The sequence below is a fragment of the Pelodiscus sinensis genome, chromosome 9 (assembly GCF_052426305.1).
Source record: "Pelodiscus sinensis isolate ZL-2025 chromosome 9, ASM5242630v1, whole genome shotgun sequence".
NCBI classification, from domain to species: Eukaryota; Metazoa; Chordata; order Testudines; family Trionychidae; genus Pelodiscus; species Pelodiscus sinensis.
Genome location: NC_143060.1, coordinates 51,798,212 through 51,825,576, shown reverse-complemented (window position 1 = coordinate 51,825,576; position 27,365 = coordinate 51,798,212). Strand labels below are relative to the sequence as shown.

Below are 27,365 nucleotides of genomic sequence, written 5' to 3'. Positions count from 1 at the left end.
TACTTTTAAATATATTGAATTCTTGCACACAGTGGGTACATGGATCTTCGACTTTACAAAATCAGGTGGTAAGAAATCAACCTTAATAAATTCAACCTTATCTTGTAACGTAGACATGGCCAAATCTAACACAGTACATTCAGAAACTGACAATATATGCCTACTAAATGGTTTCATTACCACTTGAATGGCTCTTTCAAAGGTTCAATATTCTGCTAATAAGTCTGGCAAGCCTTTTCACTTTTAAGTTAAGTATATCTTCTCTGGAAGGAGACTCAGAGCCACAGATCAAGAATAGGAAGAGGTGGGTAGAATGGATATTAAACCCAATGATGCCACCCATTTTCTGGTGCCCTATGAAGTTGCGTATTTAGCATATGTGTACGAATGGCCCTGAGTACAGCAGCTTTCTGCTCACCAACATCCAAGTGTGCCGCACATATGTATGTGAGAGGGTTATAGTAACATGAGAAAGTGAGAATGAGGAGATGTGCAAGGCATAATAATGGAAGAGCCCTATAATGGGTCATGTGACCCTACTGAATCCTCCCCAAAAAGCTTGCATCAGAAACTGCACATTCAGTGACAACTTGCTAATTGAAACTACAAAGGCTAGTTGGCAAAATGTGATGATAAAACCAATGCCTGTTTGATATAATTGAAAACAGTCTTATTTATATGTATTATCTCTCTACATATTATACATGGCTGTTGAAGGGGGATGGGGTGCAGAGTTACCTTGTAGTTAGGATTATGACAGCTTTGCTTTGTGATGGTGATTATGGAACACTTTTTGTTAATATTTGAAAGTGGTAACCCTATGCTGTGCAGGCCCATGGGGCTGTGAAATGTTCCCTTCTATCATGAGTCTCATGCTAATTATTTGTCTCCTTAACACCCCAGTTCCTTCAGTCAAGTGGATATGAGATTTCAGCCTTTAATCTTAAAGAAAAAATAAGTTTCTAGCCCTTGTGGCTGTGAAGAAAGCTGCAAAGGTGATCACAATGCACCTGAAAGACTCAGAATGCGGAAGGCAAATAAATAGCTATTATTTTTACATCACCTAGAAATGTTAAAGCCAATCTCATGGATTTTTGGTGAGGCTGAGTCATGATTTTTGAATCCTAGGTCTGGAAGAGACCTCAGGAGGTCACTGAGTCCAGCCCCCTACCCAAAGCAGGACCAACCCCAACCAAATCATCCCAGCCAGGGCTTTGTCAAGCCAAGACTTAAAAACCCCTAGAGATGGAGATGCCATATGGGGGGGAGCAGAGGGAGGGCAACACCTGTGGCGGGGCTTAGAGGACGGGCAGAGGCAGGGAGTGCATAGCCCGAGCCATATTGCCTGAGCCACCTGGCATCACCACGCACCTGGGCTGTCCCAAGCCACTTGGCGTGGCTGCTCACCTGAGCCCTGCTCCACCCGGGACCGCGCCCCGCATTGCCTGAGCCCCACGCCTGCGCTCACAGAACCTCCTGAGCCCGCCCGGCTCCTCCTGCTCCCACCGCCCCGCCCCGGGCACACTGGGCTGTCGCTCCACTCACTCGCCCAATGATCAGAGCCGCTGCCCAGAGGACTCGCGGCAAGTGCCAGATCTGCCGCGGCTCAGGCCACGCGGGACGGGGCTTAAAGAAGCGGGGGCGGAGCAGACTAGGCCCGACCAGACGCCGAGGGTCACCCTCGCCACAGGCTGCGCGCGGCAGGGGCGGGGCATACAGGCCTTCGGGGCGGCTGCGCGCAGGCGTTCGGCAAGGGCAGCCCGGAGGGGCCCTGGCGGTGGCGGCGGGGTCCTCGCGCGGCTGGCTGAGGGGCCGAGCCGGGCGGAGCGGCGGCGGCCGGCGCGAAGATGGCGGACGTGCTGAGCGTGCTGCGGCAGTACAACACGCAGAAGAAGGAGATCGTGGTGAAGGGGGACGAGGTGATCTTCGGCGAGTTCTCCTGGCCCAAGAATGTCAAGACCAACTATGTCATCTGGGGGTGAGTCGCGCGGCCGCGGCAGGGGCCCCGCCTGCGGGCAGGGGGTGGAAGCTGCCCGAAGTTGCTACCGCTGAGCGGGGAGGCGTGAGTGGGGGCGGGGGAGGCGGCCCTTCGGGGGTCCCGTCTGCGCGGCGGGCTCTGCTATGTGCCGGAGCCCGCCGGCCTCCCCGCGCCGGCCGCGGCTGGTTTGTTTGTTTGTAGTTTCTCCTGCAGCTCCCGGGGGCCCGCAGCTGGACGCGGCCCCTTGTTTTCTGGTGCAGGGAGGAGGGTGTCCCGGCTGGGGTGGGCGTGTGGCTGTACCTCTTCGCGGAGGGTCGCGCCTCTCGCTGGTCTGTCCCCCTCATTTCAAGTCACTTGGCTTTTCCAGCTCGGAGACTCAGCCAGCCGGAGAGAGCCGATCTAGCCTCCGGGAGGAAAACTGCCAGGGGAGTTAGCCAGAGAGTTATGTCCATTTCGGGTGTTCGGGTTTTAGACATCTGCACTAATGAGGGCACGTTATAGATGAGGGCTGGTGGCTGGCCCGAGCGTTGTCTTTTTCTGACTTAACTAGAAGATTGGTAATAAAACAGCTTCTAAGATGCTTGTTACTTCCTTTCAGTAGGAGGAAATAACCCTAAGGTTTCTGTATTCTTTGCTCATTTTGTTAGTTACCTTTTCATGAGACTTTGTTTCCAGACTCTCCTCTTCTCCTTGTGTGGTATGTGCAGTTGGATCCAGAGAGAAAATGATCACCCCTGGATCTTTGCTCAGTTTTGGGGGCATCACTGCAATCTATTAGGCCATATAGATCTATCCTTAGTGGAGCGTTCTCCTTGCTGTAAGACTAAAATAGTCTGTCAACTTTTCTAGGAGATAACCTATTGTAAACAAGTGTGTTCACAATTCAAATAACTCCCCAGATAGTGTGTGTCTGTTTTTAAGAGTGAGCTATCAAAATGTTAGAACATTTTGTAGCCTGACAATACTACACGGCTGCAGGAGAGGGGCTGCTCTAATCTGGGTGGGCCACTTGCATGCTGCAGATGGAGGGGCCTGCTTTAGGGTTAATCAGTTAAACATAGCATTTAATTTGCCAGCTTTTTAACCAAATTAGTTTGCCGAGCTGGAGATCAAAGGGAGCTCCATACGAAGGGAAAGGGGAAGTAAAGATCTTCTGAATTAGGGAAAGAACATTAAATTTGTCAACTACATGATTAGAGGTCAAGAATTCTCTAATAGTGGTGGCCCAAACTTTCAGAATTCAAAAGTAACCATCATAGTGCAATGGTGGGCAACACAGGCTAGTGAGTGGGCCACATGAGCGGTCTTCCTTCAGACTGTTGAAACGAAAACAGTCTCCCAGGTTAGTGCAGTTAGAAAAACTACTTTTACATACCTAGAATTCAGGGAGGGAGGGGGGTGACAGAATCATAGCACTGCTTTGATTGGATGCAGAAGGAGTGCACGACTTTCACAGTCAATGTTATATGTAGTCAGTGCACACCTCACTTTGTGGGCCCTTGCTTTAAGCTAGGGATATAAGAGTTTAACAGATTAATGGGTAAGCATTATCTTATCAGTTAATCTCCTGGCCATGGTCAGGAATCCGCAGGTCTGGCAGCCTGCAGAGCATTTAAACGTGTAACCGATTGAAAATTATTATCCTTCTTTTAATGTGTTAAAAAATCGGCTTGAGTTGCACTTTCTCTCTCTCTCTCTCCTCCCCCCCCTCCCTCCCTCCCTCATAAATTCTCCTAAAATAGATAATTCCTAGTTAAGGGAAAGAGTGGTTGCTTTAGACATCTTTTCAAATATTAAATTTGTAGTGGTGTCTTGAGCAAACAAGGAGACAGTTTGGGGGTGTCTCCTGCTCAGCGTTTTCCTGGAAAGCAGCCAGTAAAATTTAACAAGGCTATGACAGTCTGTGACAGTAACACTACTGACAGTATATAACACTAACAGCATAGAAATGTAGGGCTGGAAGGGTCCTTGAGAGGTCATCTAGTCTTGTTCCAGGTTCTGAGGCAGGACCAAGTAAGTCTAGACTATCCCTAATAGGTGTTTGTCCAACCTGTTTATAGAAGCCCTGAATAATGTGGGTTCTGCAACCTCCTTTAGAAGCCTGACTCAGTTTTTAATTTTTCATATAGTTAGAAGGTTTATCTGCCTATCTAACCTACATTTCTTTTGCTAAAGGTTAGGTCCATTACTACTTTTATTACTTTCAGTGACCTGGAAAACAATTGATCACAGTTCTCTCTATAACAGATCTTAATATATTTGGAGACTTATCAAGCACGGCTTCAGCCAGTTTTTAAACTTTTCCTCACAAGTCACATTTTTGAAAACTTGTGTCATTTTCTTTAAACTCTCTTTAGTTTGTCCAACCTGAACTCCGGACTAGTGTTCCTTCTAATTTATGATGTCCATTTGTTGAATGATTTGTTACATGCACCAATATGGAGATGATGTATGACAAATTACCTCCATATTGGTGCACTAAACAAAATTCATTCTGCCTATGGACAGTCTGTGGGATTTGGAGTGTCGGAGGGGCTCAGGATTGGGTAGGATGTGGGATTTAGCTTGGGGTGTGGGCTCTGGGGTGGGGCTGGAGATTAGGCATTTGGGGTACAGGAGAGGGATCCAGGCTGGGTCCATGGGCTTTTGGAGTGCAACTGTGGGCTCAGGTTAGGAAGTTGCGGGTTCCTGGGCTACAGTCTCCTAAAGCCTCTTTCTTAATCTGGCCTTGAGTGAGGCTTATTAGGCAGCTGTGCAGCAGCATAGTTTAGAGGGAACACTGACCCAACCCAGGTTAGAACCCTCTCTGCCCTAACTCCATCTCAGCCCGCTGCGCCAGCCCTCTTGAGCCTCCTTCTGCACCCAAACTGTTTCCTAGAGTCTGCACCCCTACTCCCTGCTCTAGCATCATAACTCCTACCCAGACCATGCACCCCAACATTCCTGCAGCCCAAACCTCTCATCAACAACCCCACTCCAGAGCCTGCATTCAGTCAGAGACCTCACCTTAGTCCTGTGCCACAGCTTGGACTAAAAAATTCCTTGTTTTTGGCCCAAGCCTCTTCATCCTCCTCCACAGAGATGTGCGTGGCTTACAACTGATTTTTTTTTTCTGGGGGTCAGTGGAAAATATTCCCCAGCATAGGAAAATGTTCCCCGGTCCAGTCTTTGTGTGGCACACAAAACTGGATGTAGTACTCCAGCTGAGGCCTTTCCAGAGCCAAAGAGAGAAGGACAGTTACCCCTCTTATATACAGGCTACGTCTCCATTAGGGATGTTAAATTTCAGCAGTTACATTCTGTCTGGCAGTTGCTTTCCTGTGCATACCGGCTCCCTCCTGTCCTGCACCCTCCACCCCATTGCCTCTCCCTGGTTCCCATGCTGCTGCCTATGTTAGGGATATGAAAACATAACTGTGTACATGGTTAACTGATGAGCCTGAGCATATTGGTTAATGTTCAGTTACATGCAGGCTCCCGGTATGCTTTTAAGCTGGCTCCCTGTGTGAATGCCAGGGAGCTGCCTGCTGCCTTCATGTAACTGTATAACCGCTGAGATTTTTCAGCGGTTACATGATTACTTAAACACATTTTAACATCCCTAACTCCTTTCTGCTGCCCCATGCTGCTGCCTCTGATACAGAGACAGCAGGGCAGGAAGGGAGTAGACTGCTACGCAGCAGCGGTTGTATGCGGACAGCTGGCTTTTAAGTTGGCTCCCAGTGCGTACTGGGAACCTGTTTGTAACTGTGAACGCTAATCGGAGAGCCCAAGCTCATCGTTTAACTATGTACATGGTTACATGTTCGCATCTCTCGTCTCCACTTGCGGCGCCAGAGCAATCTTCTGGCATTTGATTTAGTGGATCGAGTAAGGACCCGCTAAATCGAATGCTTAGAGTGCTTCCTGCGGGCTTCGACACTCCTCCTCCTCACAAGGAGCAAGGGAAGCCAATAGGAATGTTTGCTTCCATTGAACTCCCACTGTGGAGACGGCACCAAGCTCGACTTAAGGAATGTTTACTCCAACTATTGCATGCCTTAAATGGACCTTCCGAGTCTAGTATAGACCTGGCCACAGTATTTGTGTTACTATACCCCATCATGTTATTAGCCTTTTCAACAGCTGTATCACATTGTTGATTCTCTTTCTACTTGTGGTCCACTTGAACCATTTTCAGAAGTACAACTTCCTAACCAGTCATTTCCCATTTTGTAATTGTGTATTTCATTTTTTCCTCCTAGTACTTCACACTAGGGATGTAATAGTGTAGTCGATTAATTGATTAGCGTATAAGCAAAAGCTTATAGGTTAATGCTGTAGACTACACGCATTTCCCTCCCCTGTCCCTGGACAGGGGCTGCTGCCATCCTGTGCTGCTGCCTCTGTCTTAGAGGCGGCAGCACAGGGTCACGGGGGAGCTGGTTTTTAAACTGGCTCTCCTTGCAGACCACCTCTCACCTGGAACTCCATGCAAAGTATCAGGGGGACTCTTCAGGAGTGGGGCTGAAGTGCACTGGCTGCTAGCCCCGTCCCCGGGGATATGGAGTAGTTGACTAACCGATAAGAATTCATGAGGTTACTCGACTATTGAATTAACTGATATTTAACATCCTTACTTCACACTTATTTTGTATTAAATTTAATCTCGTTAAATTCAGATCAGTTCTTCAATTTGCCAAGGTAGCTTTGAATTCTAATCTTGTTGTCTAAAGTGTCTTAAAACTCTGAGGCTGGTGTCATCCACAGGTTTTGTAATCATACCCTTTACTCCAGTATCCAAGTCATTTCTGATATTATGTGAGTAGCATCAGACCCAGGACTGATTTGAATAATTGTTAATATCCAAACAGTAGTGTTAAACTTGCACACCTGTATCTTGGTTATTATGATTATATACTATATGTATTGTATGACTCTTAAGCAAAATTTTATTTGTAGCTAATCAAGCATGACACCCAGATGTACAGAAACGTTCTCAACCTGTGTACTATGTACATTTTTTAACATGATCTTCAATACAATTTTTAAACGAGTTCTACTCTTTGCTGCAGTTGTGGGACTGAGAGAAGAAGAGCTGTGGACAAAATGCTCCGGGTGTATGAAATGGAGAGCCAAGTCTCTTTGGTTGATTGGAAATAATATCTTTTGGGAACCAAAAGAACGACTAGGGGTATTAGATAAGAAGAAGGTGCTTTGAGCAGGAGCCCAGGATTATCCTTGTGTCACTACCTATTTTTATTAGCAGTGTTGAGGGTTGGATGCTAATTTTAGACATTCTTGGTGGGTGGTCTTTTTTTCTTTTATATCGGTCTTGGTAGTAAATCTTTCAAGTCTTCATTTAGACTACATAATATTCATATAATATACCTCCGTTTTGTTGGGGAGTTGGATCTATTTGGCTTAGAACATTAGTAATAAGATTCAGACTAGGTTATGTAAGTCACTGGAAGGAATCTAGTTCCTGTTCGTAGTTGTTAATGCTTGACTCTGTAAACTGTGTGTGCTTTCAGTCCAGTATTTAGTGCAGGTGGGACCTCCCTGATCTGCCACCCTCAGCACCTGAGTGGCTTTGAACGACAGAGTTTTTTAGGCCGGGGAAGTCAAGGCTCTTCTTGGCCCTGCTCCCCTCCACAGGCCTGCTGCCCCCAGCCCTGCAGGGACTGCACTTCCTGCCCAGAGCCAAGACTATGCTCCTCAGTGTCCTGACCCTGGCTGGGGCTATGCTCCTGGATGCTGGCCCTGCTGCTCCCAGCAACACAGGCCCCTTGTTCCCCACAACCAGCCCAGCCCTGCCCCTTGAGGCTGTCTGATGCCCTTTGGTCCAGCAATATCCATGGTCTTTCTGGACCATGTAAGTTGCTAGAGCAGAGATTCCCAGATTCAGCCTGTAGGTGTGTGTCATAGGGATGTAAGTGACTAGTAAAAGCAACTAGTTGCTTCCCGCCCCCCAGCCCTTGCTGCCTTTTGCTGCGGAGGGCAGGAGAGGCAGAGGCACAGCGGGAAACAGTTCCCTGCGCTGGTTCCCACTGCAGATGCTTCTGTTTTTGAAATGTACAAGAGCCCCACAGGTCTCATACATTTCAAAAGCAGAAGTGCTGCAGAGAGCATGGGGCAAGCAGGGACTCAAGCAGTCTCCACTTGGCCTGTGCTGTCTGCATTAGGGATGTAATAGTATAGTTGATTGATGGATCAGGAAAGCTTATAGATTAATGCTATAGACTACACACATTTCCCTTCCCCTGCCTCCTTGCCAGTACGTTTTTTAGCAGGCTGGCCAGCAGCCCAGCTCAGTTCTGGCTCACAGCAGATCCAGAACCTACTCCTGCTGCGGCTCTGCATTTAAAGTGTATTAGGAGCCAGGCAGACAGTCTGGCTCAGTTCCAGCTCATGCTAGGTGCAGGAGCTTAGCCCCCACCCTTGACAGGGGCTGCTGCCACCCCACACTGCTGCCTCTTTATCAGAGGCAGCAGCACTGGGCAGCCAGAACAACGGGGGGAGCCAGTTTTTAAAACTGGTTCCCCTCATGGACAAGCTCCTGCCTGACACCCTGCACTGCTGTTGGCCCCGCCCTTGAGGACTATAGAATAGTCAACTAACCGATAAGAATTCACAAAGTTGCTCGATTATTCAATTAACCAATATTTAACATCCCTAGTGTGTACCCTCCCCCCTGCAGCCTCTGAGAGGCAGCAAGAGGGGGACAGGAACTGGTGCTCGGGTGGGGGGGGAGAGCTGGCTTAAAAGCCAGCTCCCCCCAACACTGTCTCTGGGCCCCCCTAGCACCATCTGTGGGATGCTGGCTACCTCTTAAGAGTCAGGTGGGGAGGGGAGAGGTGGGGGGGAATGATAGGGGATGCTGCTGTGAAGCAACCCCTGTCTGCATGGTTCCTAGCGGGGAGCTGCCCCCACCTGCAGACAGGGGCTATTGCTGCCTGTTCGCGGCAGCCAGCCCTGTCCACTGTGAGGGGCTGGTGCCGGACAGTCTTTGTTTGCAGTGGCCAGAGCTTCGGCCCCAGTCTCTGTTTGCAGCAGACAGGGCTGTCCACTGCAAACAGGGGCTGCTGGACTCAGTGGGAATTGGGACCGAGCAGCAAGTCCCCAGCAGCTCTTACTTCATTTAAAATGCAGAGCCGCAGCATGGATGGCTCCAGAGCTGGCACCAGCCAGGACTGTTCAGTCCCGGCTTGAGTCAGCTCCTGGCGCTACCCCCGCTGTGGCTCTGCAGAGGTGCTTATCGACTAACTGTATAGTTGATACAACTGCATTGACTTTACAGTTAGTCAGATAAATTGCATTTTAACATCCTTAAGACTAAGCTTATTGGTTACTCTTGTTGACTACTTTTATCTTCCCCTCCCCCTGTTGTTGACTCTGATACAAAGGCAGCATGTGGAGAGGGGAGGTAGGATCCAGTGGTGGGGAGAGCCGGCTTAAAAGCCAGTTCTCCTCTAGCACTGGCTACTCACTGCTGCCTCCTCTGCTCTCCACCCTGCTGTCTCTGAGAGGCAGCAGCATGAGGGGAGGGAGGCAGGGGAAGCGGTCATGAAGCAGCATCTGCCTGCAGCCGGTCCATGCTTTCTGTGGACAGGGGCTGCTTTGCAGCAGCAGTCCCTGTCTGCAGGGAGTCTGAGCTTCTGTGGACAGGGGCCGCTGCCAGACTACTTTCTGTCTGCATGCAGCCCGGGCTGCTGTGGACCAAGGCTGCTTTGTGGCAGCCTGCTGACACCACAGTCTCCTGCAGCAGCACCATGGGGAGCTTGGATCCCCCCTCCAACACCCTGGGCGGACAGAGTTTGCTGCCGCCTCGCGCTGCTGCCTCTGTATCCAAGGTAGCAGTGCAGGGTGGCAGGGAGCTGGTTTTAAACTAGCTCCCCTCATGGACCAGCTCCTACCTGCCATGACACGCTACTGCCTCTTACACAGTGCGGTGGCAGGGGGCTTCCCGGGAGTGGGGCCGGATTGCACTGGCTGCTGCCTCTGCCCCCGGGGTCTATAGAGTAGTCGAGTGACCAATAAGATGTGGTTACTCAACTATTCAGTTACCTGATATGTAACATCCCTAGTATTCAGTTGTACACCCTCACATGGTTTATTGAGATGATAGTATACTTCATTGCATTACCACCAAGATGCGTTGTAAAACATGGGGCCAAAGGACTTTAACAGCCCAAGAAGTGCACTGTTAATGTACTAATTAGCCTGTGGTGGATAATTTCTGTTCATTTAAGAAAATGTTTTGGAGAAAAAAATAGTGGGATTTGTATAACATCCTTTATGAAAAGTTATACCTATAAAAGAGTCTGTAAATATGTTGGTAACAGTTGATGAAATATTTATTTTACCCATGTTGACAAATTTGATCAACGGCTTTTCAATTTTTTTTTTTAATTTTTTTTTTTTGGAAACTGACTTGATGTAACATGAGATTAATGAGAAGTACATGCGCAAGGAAATATGGTTGCAAATAAAATCTGTTTCTTTATGTTATAGGACAGGGAAGGAAGGCCAGCCGAGGGAATACTACACTTTGGACTCTATTTTGTTCCTGCTGAATAATGTGCACCTTTCACATCCTGTTTATGTTCGGCGTGCCGCGGTAAGTAGACTCTGGATGGAACATGGTTCCTAGATAACACTGGAGGGTGCATGCTTTATAACTGTGAATATATGTTCATGTTTGTATTTTCAGGAAATTAGGAAAAACAGTTACTATGGCATTAACTAGCATACCTATAAACAGGGCTCGCCGAACCGCAGTGAGCCCTGCTGATCGCCCGAACCCGGCTCTTCCAGGTTACAATCTGCTTGCCACGGGCGAGTAGATTGTATAATTTGTTGAGCCCTGCCTATAAATAATAAACTGTTCCTCAGGAGTTACTTGGTTAACAACTTAAGGCATAGTTTAAATCATGAACAACATTATCATAAAAACATAATTTTAATAAGAGCAGCTTTCAGTGACATGAGTTATTTTCACTCCTCACGTACCTGCAGTTGTTGATTGGTAGAGCCAAACTTTCATATTAGGTACAGACAAGTCTTAAGTAATAGTCTCCTCCTTTCTGGAAAGTTAAACCCATTTGCAGTTTTGTATTGACAACGTCTCCTCCATTTTCTGACAGAATGCCCACACCAGTCTTGTGCAGAAAAAAATTGCATCTCTTAGTTCTTCCCTTGATGCGCTATATATTGAACAGTGATGAGTAAAGTTTATAAACTCTTAACACATGCTCTCTGAAGTTTTTTTTAATAAAATCACTTGCTGACTGAAGTTAGAGTAGGTTGGGGGAAAACAATACAGGATTAGTAAAGGTAGCATAGAATACGTTTCAGCATCATTGCTATATTGTGATATCTTGTGGACTTACTAGTATTTTAATACTTCAGTATGGACAGTACGAGTAAATCACTTCTTTATTGAATACTTCTTAAGCATTAAGATTGATTCAGGTTAGTACTAGGGATATTAAAAAGTGGTTAATTAGGTAACTGTGAAAATCTTAGTGGTTACACAGTTGTACGCTGTGGGCTCTGCTGTATAAAGCTTATATTGCAGAACCTGCAGTGTGAGGTGGCAGCTGGCTCCCTGGGAGCTGGTGAGTGCCAGAAGCCAGCTTTTGAGCCAGCTCCTGGGGAGCTGGCTGCCACCTTGTGGGGAGCAGCAGATGGCTTCCCATGAGCTGGTGTGTGCTCTGAGCTGTCTTTTAAGCTGGCTCCCAGTGCATACCAGCTCCTGGCCCCATTCCCAGCCCCGGTCCTAGAGAGCTGGCTGGTGATACAGAGCCAGCAGTGCAGGGTGATGGTCGGCTATGTAACCGTTATGCTAACTGATAAGTCTGTGCTTATTGGTTAAATGTTTAAATGGCTACACAATTACATTCTTAATACAATATTTCGTTTGCTGTTAGCATCTCTGGCTAGTCACAAATATTGAAATTTGATTAAAATCTTCGACCTAATAAATATTTGAAGCTTGAACACCTCACTTGTGTGTCTGAAATCTGATACCTATCCTTAGTTTTCTTGTTGAATGAGTAAAACAAGATTGACTCATTATTCGCAGTAATTACAATACCCAACACACTGATTACTGGATGTAATGTGGACTTTGACATTGTCTGGGAGGAAGAGAATTTAGAGATTACAAAACCATGGGGAAAAGCCCTAAAGGATTGCATGGTTATTAAAAGCAGTGCTGGTCATGGCAACTTCAGATCTTTCTAACCTCAAATCTTAAATTCTCTTCAGACTGAAAATATTCCTGTGGTAAGAAGACCTGACAGAAAAGATCTACTTGCGTACCTAAATGGGGAAACATGTGAGTGAAGTTCTTCCTTTTTATCACGGCTGTAGTAGTGCATTATAAAATTGCTTCATTTTAGGAGTGGGGTGGGTGAGTTTAAACCCCAGTGGACATGTGGAGCTGAATATATGTTGGAATATATGAGGCCTGTTCAAATGGGTTTACAGGTACAATCCAGCCCCAGTCTTGGGGAGCCCCATGCCACCTCACAGGCTGCCTCTGTGTCAGAGGTAGCAGTGTGGGGTGGCAGGCAGCCAGTCTGCCCGGGTAGCTGGTTTTAAAGTATCTATTCTCACGGGAGTGGCTTCTGATACAGAGGCAGCCTGTGGAGTGGCAGGGGGCTCCTTGGGAGTGGGGCCAGGTTGCACTAGATTAGTCAAGTAACCAATAAGACCTGTTCATTAACATCACACGTACTATACCAGAATTGAGAGCACGAGAGCTACAACATGCTAAAATATATTACACGCTAATCGAGGGGTTCTCAAATGTCATTGCGCCATGACCCCAGATTTGAATTTATTTCTGTTGTCAGGAGGGGGGACTGAAGTTTCAGCTCACCCAGCTGAGGGGGCCAAAGCCTGATCCCCGCTGCTGTGGGTAGTGGAGGTCACAGCTGAAGCTCAAGGGCTTTGGCCCTGAGTGGAGAGAGCTGTAACCTCAGTCCTGCCACGCTGCTTAGAGCCCTTGGGTTTTGACTTTGGCCCTAGGCAGTGGGGTTGGATTTCAGCTCAGGGCCCCGGCAAGTCTAAGCTAGCCCTGATGATTCCATTTAATAGGGGTCATGACCCACAGTTTGAGAGCTGCTGTTTTAGCAACATAGTAATTTGTTTGGTCTTCCAATATTAAAATATAGATGACCGGTAGTTAGAGAAGAGAGGTGCTTGAAGATGTTAGCATGTCTGTAGATGAATACTAAACATGCTGTGTTTTCAGCTACAGTAGACTTCCGTTAATCCGGCACCTTTGGGACCCAGGGAGTGCCAGATTATTGGATATGCCGAAGTATCAGGAGGTACTCCGGCAGGGGGGCTGTGATGGGTCGGGGGAGGGGGGGGGTAGGGAGGGTCGGTGGGGAACAGCGCGGCGTGGGGCGAAACCTCCGCCGTTTTGCAGGGAGGCAGGGGAAGCCCTGCGCAGCCGCTGGTGACAGGCCAGCTGGGACTGCAAGTGGCAATGGCGACTTGGGGAAGCGTCGGGGCAGAGCAGCTGGGGTGCTGCTGGGTTGGTCCCGCAGTGCCGCCCCTCACCTGAGTGGCGCTGTGGGACCAACCTGGCAGCACCCCAGCTGCTCTGCCCCACGGCTTCCCCAAGTCTGCTGCTGCTGAAACTGATGAGCAGCGGACTTGGGGAAGTGGCAGGCAGAGCAGCTGGGGTGCTGCCCGGTTGGTCCCACAGCACCGCCCATCACCCCCCTGCTCGGCGCCGGGCAGCACCCCACCCGCTCTGCTCTGCAGCAGCAGACTTGGGGAAGCGGCATGGAGAAGCTTCAATTGTCCAGCTGGCCGGAGCACTTCCAGATTCCAGTTGGTGCCAGACTTTCAGGAGTGCTGGACCACTGGATGCCGGATAATTGGAGTTTTACTGTATTATCTCTGCAATTCTTCTTGCAGTATTTTTTAGTAAACTGGAATTTGAAGTTACTCACTTTTTGTGATAGGTAAGCATACTTTTATTTCAAATGAAGGCCATTAATTTAATTTTCTTTTACAAATATAAGTGAACTTTCAGAGATATTTGCTTGTAGATTACAAAATATTTGTTACCTTTGGGGTGCTGTTGGCTTCCTGTGCTCACATCTTTGAATACTTACAGAAAATTTTGTGTTTGAATCTTAGCTACATCATCAAGTATAGACAGAAGTGCACCACTTGAAATTGGTCTTCAGCGATCCACTCAAGGTATGATTTAATTGCTAAGCAATGTTGGTATGAATTTTATGAAAGCCACCACAATTCTGCAGTGTTAATTGTCTTTTTTCCCTTTAGTTAAAAGAGCAGCAGATGAAATATTAGCAGAAGCAAAGAAACCGAGAATAGAGGTAATGCAAGTGACTAACATCATCCATCTTAGTTATTTGTGGGACTAATTAGATTTTTTTAATCTGATATTGTAATTTAGATAAATTTCCCTTCCTGTAGATTCACATACTACTCCCATTAAAATGAATAGAAGTTGTTTATGCAAATTAAAGGGAGACTGTGTTCCAGTACTTAATAGGAACTTCTGCCTCTGCTTTGAACTTTGATGCATTACTTAGACTTAAAATTTTACTATACCTAAATGGCCTGTAGTATAGGAAGGGAAATCTGCAATACCTACTTCTAAGAGAACTTTATAGGTCATGGGTGTATACTATGTGGCTGGAAGTTAGTCTACTTGCTTGAGTAAGGGCTGCAGGATTGGGACGTAAATTCTATTTTACTGCAGAGAAATAACGTAGGCATATTTCATCCCCTTAACGTGTAGCTATTTTTACTTCCTTGTTCCTGATGTCATTATTATAGATGTATTTAACAATGGATCCTTTTCATACTTGGTTTACCCGTTATGATACTGTAGAACTCTCTTGCTAACACGTGAAACTACAGTCCCCATTGCTTCCATTTCAAGATTCTGGCAGGGCATTTAATGGTGTATCTTCAAGTGCATCCTAAAAGCATATATCCGTTCAATTAGGAAGTGGTTACCATTATTACCATTATGTATAATAAAGACAAAATCTGATGTAATGTTTTTTCTCAATTACCATCTTGTGTTATCCTACTCAGTTGGTTATTAAGACTTTCCTGTGAAATTGACTGTATATATGTTCTATATATTGGAGGCATCTTTTTGGAGGCTCAAAACCACCCTTATTTTACCACAATAAAGCAAATTGGACCTACATTACCATGCTTCTCCTATGTTTCCATCAGAGGCACATTGTGATAATTAAAACAAGATTGGATAGACCAAGGTCTGTGCAGAGCGCACGCGCACACACACACACACACAACGTATATACAGTTGCCTCCGGCCAGTTCCAGTTTTAATAGATTAATCTCTGGTTTAAGTATATTCTGGGACCTTGCTTCATTCTTGCTTTATCCAGCATTGTTTCTCCATCAGGAGATCCCCAGGAAAGTGGTTCTTGCAATATAGATGGACCTTATCTGTCCTGATACTTGTTGGTGCCCTAGTTGTTTCGGACTGCTTGGTTTATTGACCATACTAATGAACCCTTATTGGTCTTTTGAATAGCAAAATACTTAAAAGCTAATTATTTTAAGGCTAACCTGTGCTGATTATTGGTCACTTCAAAGAATTTGTTGGTTTTGCTACTTGATGCATGAAAATAATCTTTTTGAAGGATCAGACACATTTAAATGTATGGGGGAATACTTACTACTTAAAGTTAGTGAGTCCCACCCACCCTGGAAGCAGGCAGCCAGCCAACACAGGCCACCCCAGGGATGGACCTGGCTCCCTCATTAGGAAAGCAGGATAAGGGACCCTCGGGAGGCAGGGCAGGTTCTGGAGTAGGTTCTGGAGTGGACTTGTATGGTCTCCAGCTGATTTGTCTGTGGCTCAGTGGCCCCCATCCCAAAAAAGGTTCCCTACCTCTGCCATAAATAGAGACACTGTTGAAACCTTTTTGTGTTAAAGTAAAATACTATGTCCAATTGTAGCTTGGCCAGCAATGTCCCAGTTGGGACCCAGCCCCCACCGGGCTGCAGCATCCTGTCTCCGGCCCAGATCCTGGTTCAAGCCCCATGATGCAGCCCCCATCTGGCTGCAGAAAGGACTGGTGGCGGCCCCCCTTCTGCTACAGCATGGGTCTGAGGAGAAGCCACGATCTGGCGGTAGCAGATGGAAGGTGGTTGGCTAGCATAGCAAGCAGGGGGCGCGCCCCCATAATTACTTCTAGAGTGCCATTTGGAGAGGACCTGCATCAAGATATAAACTAGATTTGACTTTATCTGCACTAATACATCATTTAAATATCTGTGCAAATATTAAGTACCACTTACATTTTCTTTGGGAGGGAGAATGAGGTGATGGGAATTCCATCTTTCACTAAACATATGCTCTGAAAGCTAACATAAAAGCCATTCTCTAAATTGTGTACTGACTGACTTCCAAGAGGTGACTTGTAGTTTTTTTTTTACTTGCGTTAAAAACTCAGTGAAGTTTTTAAAGTCAGTTTTGTTAGTTCACCATTTTGCAATCCATTTTTGGACCATGGCTACAAAAATGCATCAGATTGGGAAGGAATTGTTTTAGTCATACAAACGTTATACATGGTGATTTCTGTCAAGTTTTACTTTGAATCTAATTCACTTTGAGAGGGCAGCAAAATTGTACTGACGTTGCTTTATGAATAAACATTGCTATTGCTACTAGGATGAAGAGTGTGTACGCCTTGACAAGGAGCGGCTGGCAGCTCGGCTGGAGGGGCATAAAGAGGGAATTGTACAGACAGAGCAGATCAGGTAAAAAATATTATTTCACTCCTGGGATGGTAGTTGATAGTTTTCAGGATTTCAAAACAGACTGTTTATTTCAACTGTTCTTAAGTGTATGTCCAGCAGCCTCACTGAGGAGTTCCATGGATTTCTGTAGAAACTGTCAATGGAAAACTGTCAGCCGTCAGCCTGCAACATTGCTTCATGTGATTGGAGCTCAGACTCCTGTTTTGGAGGGGTAACTTCACAGCAGTGTCTTATCAGCCAGCACCCCAAGTGATTGGACTGTTTGTCTCCCTGACTGGTGATTTCCTTTTCCCTTCTGTTTCTGCCACAGTATGATAGACAAGCTAATAAAGTGAAAAACACCATAAAGAGAAGCTGCTGTCCTTTAGCTCCTACATTTAAAACATAAACACTGACAGTTGTTGAGGAATGCGTGTGTCCACTTTGCCTCTAGGACTAGGAAAACCTTGCAGGAAGCAAGCTTGGAAGATCTCCTGTTAGGTGTCTAAACTGGATTGCTCTTCCATAATATAATATATGTAGATGTAGTTAAACATACAAAGAAGAAAGGAATAATGGAGTAAGTGTAGGACAGTGCATTTTCATTACTACAAGAAGTCATTAAAATCTTAAGAATTCAAATAACTCATCAGTTTCCTTTGTACCACAACAAAATTCTGTAGGGAGAAAGATTAACATCCACTAAAGCCTGGATCTGGATTTCCCTGAAGCTGCTTGATGTAAAGGCCATAGGTTTTGTGGGTATAACTGCACATCATTTGCCTTCAATGTCCTTGCTAAGAGCTATTCTTCCATTATTACCCCAGGCTGCCTTCAGGTTCAATGCTAGAGCAGATTGCTAAAGCATGGACCAAGGGTTCTGTTATATTTCAGAACATCTTGATTTTGACATTGGGGAATGTCAGACCTTGTTACTGGGCTGGACTCATTGCTATGGCACTTCCTGCTGGTATCACTGGGAATTAGTTTGTCATCAGGGTACTTCACTTTGGCTGGTGTCTCCCCCATTGCTCCACTCTGTTTCAGGTCAGGCTCTGGATCCGTGTCACTCCCAGTCTGCAGCGTCCTCTTCAGGGTTCTGTCCTCAGGCACTGCCCACTCCAGTTGTGTGTCAGCTCCCTTGTGGGGGTAGAGGCTTATTCATTTTGTATCTCTGCCGTCTGGGGTTCTCCTGTTCCAGGGAACCCCAATACCCACCTTGCCTCAGTGACCTACTGCCAGTTGTCATCTAGCTCCTGCCTCGGGCAAACTGCTGTCTGAAATGGCCACTCATCATTGGTAAGGGGGTGTGGAGCTGCTGCCTTTTCCTAGCCTGGCTGTTTCCCTGCAGCCTTAGTATAATCAAGCCTTGTCTCAAGCCCTGCACCCAGGGAGTGAGGTCAGGCCAGAGCTGGGGAGCTCTGTCTCAGGAAGCCTCCAGCTTCCCTGGCAGCCAGGTCCCCCCTGCTCCTCAGCTAGAACCAGAGTGTCTCCTTCTCTCCTGCTGCCTTTATTTATACAGATGCAGCTGGACCCTAATTGGCAATATTGGCTTCAGGTGTGGTCTTGTCCTCTCCCAGGGTTGTGTTCTAGCCTTAAAGGGCCACTGGGAGGCAGATGCTCCATCGCAGATGCCCTGTCACAGACCCTAATTGGCTGGAGTCCAAAAACTCGAGACTTGGGGGAAGGGACAGAGTGTTTAGAAGTGCTAGAATAAGACATCCAAACTATGAGAGAATAAAAAATGCCCCAAGCTATTCTAGAGCAAACTGTCCACCTCAGTGTTAGGTAGAGCATTTCTAGGAGTGGTGAACTCTTAGTAAGAAGAGCATTCTGAAAAGGTATAAAATATTCATTTCCCTCTAAAATACTTTGGACCAACTATTCAGAAAAGCCTAGAACTCTGTGAGCGGAGCAAAAAATACATCATTTTTCTGTCCTTTCATCCAGAAGAATGCAGTAATTGACAGTGTCAGAGTGGTACTCAAGACGCATTCTTGTCCATTTATATAGCAGTGCAGCAACAATATATTAGGAATGGTAAGAATTAAATCACAAACACAATGACGCTTATGCTTTATTAAACTAAATCTTAAGTATTTCACATTTACCAGTTGCAGCGATCTCTTGAGTAGCCGGATGACCGCTATACTTAAATTCTTTTTTAATTTTAAAGTTTTATTTATTCTAACAGACCAGTCATCACAAGACTAAATGGACTGTTTCCTTAAAACTTCTGTAAAAATGAAAATATTCTCTCTGGGTATGTCTATGCAGCAAGGCTAAAGTCAAATTAAGCTACGCTACTTCAGCTATGTTAATTGCATAGCTTAAATTGAAATAGCTTAACTCATTTTTTTTGGTGGTGTCTACACAGCAGGAAGTTGAAGGAAGAACACTCTTTCTTCGATTTCCCTTATTCATAAAATGAGGGTTACCATAAGTTGGAATAAGAAATCCTCCAGCTTGACATTATTTTGAAATAAAGGCTTGTAGATGCACACTGTTATTTCAGAATAACACCAGTTATTCGGAAATAACGCTGCTGTGTAGATGTACCCTCTGTGCCTGCTGAGGAACCTACTGCTGTGAAAAGTTGACTTACCAACTCAAGGAACTCTGGCTAATGATTTCCACCAATTTGGGGAGTGACTTTGTTCAAGACATCATCAGTAAACATATAGGCTGTGTCTACCTTGGCACCCTTTTCCGGAAAAGGGTTTGCTAATGAGGCAAGTCGGAATTGCAAATGCCGCGGGGATTTAAATTTTCCCCGCGGCATTTGCATGAACATGGCTGCCGCCTTTTTCCGGCTCGGGGCTTTGCTGGAAAAAAGCGCCAGTCTAGACAGGGATCTTTCCGAAAATAAAGCCTTTTCCGGAAGATCCCTTATTCCTGATTTTAAGAGGAATAAGGGGTGTTCCGGAAAAGGCTCTATTTTCCGAAAGATCCCTGTCTAGACTGGCACTTTTTCCTGGCAAAGCCCCGAGCCGGAAAAAGCGGCAGCCATGTTCATGCAAATGCCGCGGGGAAAATTTAAATCCCCGCGGCATTTGCAATTCTGACTTCTCATTGGCACCCTTTTCCGGAAAAGGGATGCTAATGTAGACACAGCCTATACTGATTAAGTAGCTTGGCTCCAGCCCTGAAATTTATTATGACTGGCATAACTGAGGAGTGATTTTTTTTTTTTTTTTTTTTTTTAAGATGCCCAAAACATGGCAGCAGCATCAATTTCAGAAGTTAGGCATCTACCTTTATGTTTGGGTTAAGAATGCTCGCAAGAAATTGAGGTAGATTTAGAACTTGATCTGTTTGCTTCTTGATTACCTGCAGTTTAACTTTTTGGTGAGGTATTTCTTTTGTCAAGGTCTCTTGAAATGCCTTCCAAATAAAATAGGGAATAGACTTATGGTATCACCATTCTGGCCTGTGGCCATGATATTCCAAAATAAGGGACATTTATTATCTACTTTATATATTTGAGACAGTTTGTGCATGTCTGTTTTTTTCAAGAATTCCTACTAAATGGTCAGAGCTAGGACCACCAAATTTGCCATGCAGCTTTCTCTTATAATTTAAAACAACATAAGGGTTTGATTGTGCCAGGAAAATGGGATGTTCCTGGAATGGGATTGCTTCTCCTAGAACCATACGGAAAAGAAACAGAATCACTACACAAGTGAAAGAGGCTGGCTGGGGGTGGCCCTCTCCCCATTCAGAACTGTACCAGCCCTGAACCTCCTACACCCCAGGCATCCTTTTGGGAGGTGGGGGGAGCTGAAGCTTCACCTCATGCCCAATTCACTCAGGAACATTGCTGGCAGTTCTCCTTAGTCAGGGAGGCAGGAGAAAGTGTACAGTTTGCTGTATTCTTTACTCTGGCTGGAAAGTGCAAATGAAAATGAACCTGCCCTAGCCAGGGGACACGAACCCTTCTCCCAGCTGTGCCCACTGCAGGCAGTGGCTATCAAAGCACTTCTTACCTGCTGTGGTAAGAGAGGGCTGTGGTAGTCCTCTCTTGAGAAGAGCCTGCATACTGATCCCTTCATCCTCAGCCCCACCCCAGAGCAATGATTCAAATGAAGCATATACACTTTCATTTTCTTTTCAAAAAGCTTGGGTCCTTACCTCGATTCATTTTTGCAACACCAGCTGTATCTTGTAGTGGAATATAAAGTATCAAAATGACACCCAGTGATAACTAGCAACTCTAGATTTCTCTCTCTGCAGCTTTCTATACCAAATATTTGGGTGATAGTCTAAACCTGGTTAGTTATTCCTTATGACTTCTTTAATTAGTTAAGCTAAACTTTTCTCTTTCTAGCAACATCCAATATAGCAAACAACTTGGGAATTTATTTGTTAAATTACATGAATGCTAAAAGGCACAGAGAGAACAATGATGCATTGCAAACTGCATTATTTAAGCTACTAACCAGTTGATCCAAATTGTTCTTCAGACACATCCCCATTTTCTCCCAATAATTAGTTTTCATTATGATGTTTGATTCTTGCAGCTAGGCTCTGCATCTCCTTCTAGCACTATATACATCTGCCACATTTTCCTTTGGTATGTAGGGAACAAATTTCTTCGAATTATTCCCAGATAGGCTCTCTCTTCTGCTCAGAAGCCATGTCAGTTTTTCTGTGGCAAAAGGGTGGGAGAGAATATAGGAAGCGGTGACACGTGTGCTTAGTAGTGTCTTCCTTTGTTCTTCCAAGTCCACTCCACTGTTTCTTTCTATGCTGTCTCTGATCTTTCCTATATATTGTCTGTTTTTAAAACAGCTTCTTAAATAATTCCTCTGCTGTGGTTGGCCCAGCTTTGCCACCACATAAGCACAGAACAAAACCAATCCTATTCAGCCTGTGTCTTTAGTCTTCTGAGAAACAGAGAGCCCAGAAACGAGCTGGTAGTTAGGCCGGACAGACTAGAGCCATTCAGTTTTATGAGACTGTAAGTGTAGGTTTAACATGTTTGTGATGAGATTTAATCGTAACTGTTATTTTTAAATGAGTAATGTAGTATTGATTTAAAAAGTTAAACTCAGGTTTAAGTTTAAAAAAAATCATATTTGTTTTTTGCTTTAAAAATAATTGATTTTTATTCACCCTGCTACAAGTGTACAAATGAGTGGTCTTATTAAGACTATGCACTGGGGCTGAGAAGATCTGGATTCATTAATCTCTGCCACAGACCTTTTGCAAGTTGTTTAATCTCTTCTGTGCCTGAGTTCCCCACTGTAACCCATCCCTCCCCAATTTCAAAGGGAAGTGGTGAATGATTTAGTTTGTGAGGTGCTCAGACACTTGTGCATAACAGCAATGAATAAAACTTCAATACGTACCTTTTCATACAGACAGTGAGGTAGGGAGGACTCAGTTATTCTATTCCAACATTGGTTTTTTTCAAGCTAGTGGATAACATTCAGAACCCCTGAAGTAGTGGCCTAGAATCCACAAACAACACCTAAATCCATGATAAAGTACACCTGTTGTTGATAGAGGAGGCTAGCTACCTGGGTAGGTGCAATTAATGGTTAACTGTAGTAACAGAGTTCTTAATCACTATCTAACTTCAAAAAGTTTAGTGACCTTCTCTTTGTTCTGAGCCAGGTCACTGAGGGTTGTGGTGTTCCTAATGTTCTGACGGCTTCACAAACTACCTTTTGGTGTTCTGTGGAATACCAGGGAATGCTACAATGAAGATTGTGGATTTTTTTTTTTTTTTTTTTTTGTAATTCACACTTTTAATTTTTTTAATACAGCTTGGATTTCCCTCGTCCAGCATCCTCCGGGCCTGACTGGTCCTGAATGAAGGAGGTTGCTAGACTAGAGTTGATCAATTTAATCCCCTTTGCTGATGGATTCTAGGCTCTCCAGGAGTCTGTCAGTTGACCCTGCAGTGCTCCCCTCCCAGCTTCAGGGATTGCTTGACCCCCATCACTGGAGCTCCTGCCTCCACAGCCAGCCCTGGGTTTGCCAAAGCCCCTGCCATCCTGGGTCCCCTGTCTGAGTTCCCACCAGAGCCACCCTAAGACCATCCTGGTCTGCTGGGTTCCCAGCTCCATTCCCTGCTGTGAGTCTCCTAGGGCTCTCTGATTTGGGAGCTGGACCACAAATGTTGCCAGACCAGTCTTGGACCAGAGAGGTTCACCCAATATTATGAGAGATACCTTTTTAAAATACAAGTGACATAATTCTTAGAGGTCTTAAAGTATATGTACATACCTGTTAAATTAGTTAAGCTACTTGTGTTTAAAAAAAAAAACTACACAAACAAGATCCTATTCTATATAGCTTACTTTCATATCACATGTTCATTAGGTAAGCTTTTTTCATGTGAACTGCAAAATCAAATGAAAATTTACTTAAACACAGACTTCTTTGCCTAATTCAATTTTCATTTTATTCTGCAGTTCGCCTTGAGAATGATAATATCTGAATTGGTGGAGTTGGGCTGTCAGGTAGTTGAGTTTCATTTTGTTCACATTTAAACGTAAACACATGTATGCAACTTAAAAAAATGGGGGGGGGGAATACAGGATGGAGTAAAGAAAAAATTTTGAAATGCAGCACAGGTTCATAGTGACAAAGTTTAATGTTATCCTTACTGTTTGGTCTGGATGAAATGTATTGGTAATGTTGATCCACGTCTTAGTGTAAAAGTGTCTATATAACAAAACCACTAGCATAACTGATACTAAACTACACTCTTTTTACCAACCCCAACAGTGGCTAAGCATTTAATAGACAGGTAACTTAAACTATATTAATTTGTGGGAAACAGAGGGACAAATGTTGTCTTTATAGTAAATTGAAGTCTTTAGTCCCTGAGCTGTATATTTCATATGCATTGTCTGTGTGTGTGTGCACGCGTGTATATACACACTTGTACATATGTACATTTTATTAGTTTTCCTGTGTTAATATTTTAAATTACTTGTGAAATCATCTGTCAGAGAATGGCTCTAAATGTAGCAGTGCTGAAGTTTAAAACCTTAATGTAAGTCAGTAGAGAGCGCCTTGTGTGGCACAGATGTAAACTTCTAGTACTTTGAGGAAATCAATGATGGTTGTTTTTATAATTTTCTATTTCAAAGTACCTAACTGATTTATGCCTTTACTCAGCCTCTGCAATTCTTGTTTAGATCTTTGTCTGAAGCCATGTCTGTGGAAAAAATTGCTGCTATCAAAGCAAAAATCATGGCGAAGAAAAGATCCACAATTAAGACTGATCTGGATGATGACATAACTGCTCTCAAACAAAGAAGTTTTGTTGATGCAGAGGTAGATGTAACCAGAGACATCGTCAGCAGGGAGCGGGTGTGGCGGACAAGAACTACAATTTTACAAAGTACTGGCAAGGTAATGCTTCTAGTTGTCAATTTTTTAAATCAGTATTTAGAGCTGCACTGGGCAAACTTTTTAGCCAGTGGTCAGTTTCTATGGAGATACCATGTGGAGGGCTGGCTAGGGCAGGAAGTTGTGGTACATGGAGGTGGCATGAGGACTCGAGCTGTGGGGTGCAGATTTTGGAGTGGGGCTGGGGATGAGAGGTCTGGGGTACAGAGGGTACTCCGGGTTGGGATCAAAAGGGCAGGAAGAGGATCAGGACGCGGGCAGGGGTTGTGGGGTACACAATCCAGGCAAAGCTTACTTGACATGGCTCCTAAAAGCAATGGCTCATTTTCCCACTCCCATCCCTGTGACTCCCACACTGAAGTAGGGCAGCACGGAGAGCTGTATGGCCCTACCTGTAGGCTCTGGATCCACAACTCCCATTGGATGTGGTTCCCTAAGTTGTCGTGAGAAGCTTTCCTGCTGACGTAGCGCTGTGCATAATACTGCATATGCTGGCAAAATTTACGTTGCTTACAGGGGTGTTTTTTTTTTTTCACACCCCTGAGCAGCATACGTTTTGCCAACTAAGCAATTATGTACCATGGCCTAACTTGGAATAATTCCAAGGGAAGCAAACTAGTTTGGGGTTCATGTTCACATTTACTTTACCTTAATTTATCTTGGAATAAAGCTGACGTAGGCACTGGAATTGGCGAGATTTCTGCTCATTGTGGTGCTCAGATTTCTGTCTTGTTAAATTCCTTGCTAGCTAAAAGAAAGGGAAGTAATAACACAAAAAATCCTTCCATCTTTTGGATGGCAGGGTTTATAGGGAGGGGAAAACTCTGAATACTAAACAATTATTATTGTAATGGTTAGGGTTATAGACAGGGCTCGACAAATAATACAATCTACTCGCCCGTGGCAAGTAGGTTGTAACCCGGAAGAGCTGGGTTTGGGCGATCTGTGAATGCGCAGAACGATCTGCACATGTGTAGATCACCGGACAGCACGGCTGGCGAGCCGTGGTTATAAAGCTGTACTTCCGGATTACCTATTAAACACTGTCTTGCTGAAATAATATTGTTAGAGCTAGTCATGTTCCTCATGCTATTTGTTACTAATCCAAGTCAGACTCAATCTTACTTACTAAAACACAATTAAATTTTGAATATTCAAGATTTTAGCAGTTGTCACTGAAAACATGTAAGAACTGTAACAACCTATGTTTATTTTCTCTTCTACTGAGCTAGAGGGGGCATCCGCATTCTTACCATGTGACTTGGACAGGAACCACATGGTGTGGGATGAGGGGAGAAGGTGGGATCCTCACCTGTGGGAAGGAATCAAGGCATATTCTAGTCTCAGTCTCTCCACAAAAGTAGGGGGGAGATAAAGGGCAAGGCTTATTAATTGTCATTAAGTTTGCTCTTTTTTCTGAGACCATTGTAACTAATCTGTAGAAGAGAATGAGGATGATAGCGATTCTTCTCTTCCAATTTATGCATAGGAACTGAAGGAAAGCACTGAGATTGAGAGCAGATAGACTGATCAGAGCTTAGGACCTCTTATGGGTCATATGGATCAGTGGCATTAAGGGAAGGGCAGAGAAACTGATCCCTTACCAGAAACCTAACTTCTACAGTTTTCAGTACTGGGTTTGGGCCTTCCCTTCTACCAGTAGCTCAAGGTGTACTATGCAGGTGTGAAAAATAATCAACTAAAGACAAGGTTACTTGGCTTTACCAACTGAATGTGAAATGAAAGTAATCACATCTTGCCATCATAGAAATGAGCAAAAAGATTGCCAGACTTTGTAGTGTACTTGGGCTTGAAGAAAGTGATGGTGTAAAAATGGTAGTGTGGTCTTCCATGGTTATAGTGTGTCCACAGGGCATGAATCAGTTATAGTGAGTCCATAAGCTTAAAAAAAAAAAGCTACCTGGTCATTCTGCCTTGGTACTGAATATTGAACATCATTGCCAGTTATATAGCTTCTGTGCAACCCTGTTTTCTTCAGTTAGTTTACAAAAATTCAAATATCTGCAATTTAATGACAAATTCTGTGGAAATTGGAATGGAAACTGGTTCATTTAGAAGCAGTTTTGCAGTGTTGGGTATCTTCAGGTTAGAGTGAAAGCATCTAACATGGAATATAGCTTTGTCATAAAGGGACACCACCTATTTGAACTTCAGTCAACTTTTAAGACCGATTGAATGGTGTCCAGTGCTACCTGTGCTTCTCTGTCTCTTTAGAAGCATTTTTAATTTTTTTATAGCCACAATTTCCTATTTTAAGGCATTTTTCTCACCTTTGTGTGAAAGACTAACACAAAGTAGAAACTGAGTATGCAAAGTACTGTCAAATGCACGAAGGTAGTATTAGTGGAAAATCACTATTTTTTTCAGGTATAGTAAATCTAGATGTTAGAGAGGAGATTAGTTAATGTTTTCAGCACACGTGAAATATGTATGTTTCTAATTAGATTGAAGATACGTAGATCAACCTTCCCCTTAATTTGGACAAGTCTTGTGACTATAGAGTGTGCTTCTACTTCAGTGATAGTAAATAGCATTTTGCTTTACAAAGAGATTTGTAAAGCATGCAGTTGATGGAGTCTGAAGCATTGATAATGGAGTCTGAAGCATTGATATTCACCATATTAGACAGTATGAGGTCTTGCCATTGTAGTCACTTTATTGACAACTATTCCTAGAGGAAAAAGTTACTTAACTTGTCATATCTTATATAATTTCAAGCAATTTGAACTGAAATATTGACTGGTTCAGAAGTGTTTTTTACATTTTTAATGCTACAAGGTTTGGGAGTCTCTTTTTTCCCCCCTATTGTAAGTTATTCAGTTAAAACTTTTTCAACTATAGTGGATGTATACCAGCAATTGGCAACGAAGAATAGGGAGTGAGTGGGCTGCATGAGGGGCCCTTCTTCACCTTAGTAGGCCAGAGTAGCCTGTAGAGATGTAAAATCAAGCAGTTGAACAGTATATTTTAACTGGTTAACCAGTTAAATAAGGGCGGATGGGGGCTGCATCAGCCCACTGGTTAACCATAACCAGTAAGCATCACCTGGTAAGGGTGGTGTTTACTAGTAGCTCGTGTCCCATTGAGGTTTCATCCATGGTCCTACAGCCTCCTGGTCTGCTTCCCTACCCCACATGCCTCTTGCACTTCCTCCTCCTCCTCCTCCCTCCAAATGCTTTTGGAGCACCACAAATCTCTTGGCTTATGCTCTGTCCTCGCTCCTCCTCCAAGCTCTTGG

At 44.7% G+C, this 27,365-nt stretch overlaps 1 protein-coding gene across 1 annotated transcript in view; it reads left to right on the top strand.

Annotated features, from left to right (window-relative positions):
* Positions 1-1,636: 1,636 nt before the first annotated feature.
* CDC73 (cell division cycle 73) overlaps positions 1,637-27,365 on the top strand; it is a 163,262-nt gene continuing 137,533 nt past the window's right edge. Inside the window, exons 1-7 of the mRNA XM_075936731.2 lie at positions 1,637-1,978; positions 10,472-10,577; positions 12,230-12,299; positions 14,123-14,185; positions 14,273-14,325; positions 16,671-16,759; positions 23,893-24,109. Of these exons, the coding sequence (XP_075792846.1) occupies positions 1,848-1,978; positions 10,472-10,577; positions 12,230-12,299; positions 14,123-14,185; positions 14,273-14,325; positions 16,671-16,759; positions 23,893-24,109 (729 nt within the window). The 5' untranslated portion in view covers positions 1,637-1,847. The remainder of the gene's footprint in view (positions 1,979-10,471; positions 10,578-12,229; positions 12,300-14,122; positions 14,186-14,272; positions 14,326-16,670; positions 16,760-23,892; positions 24,110-27,365) is intronic.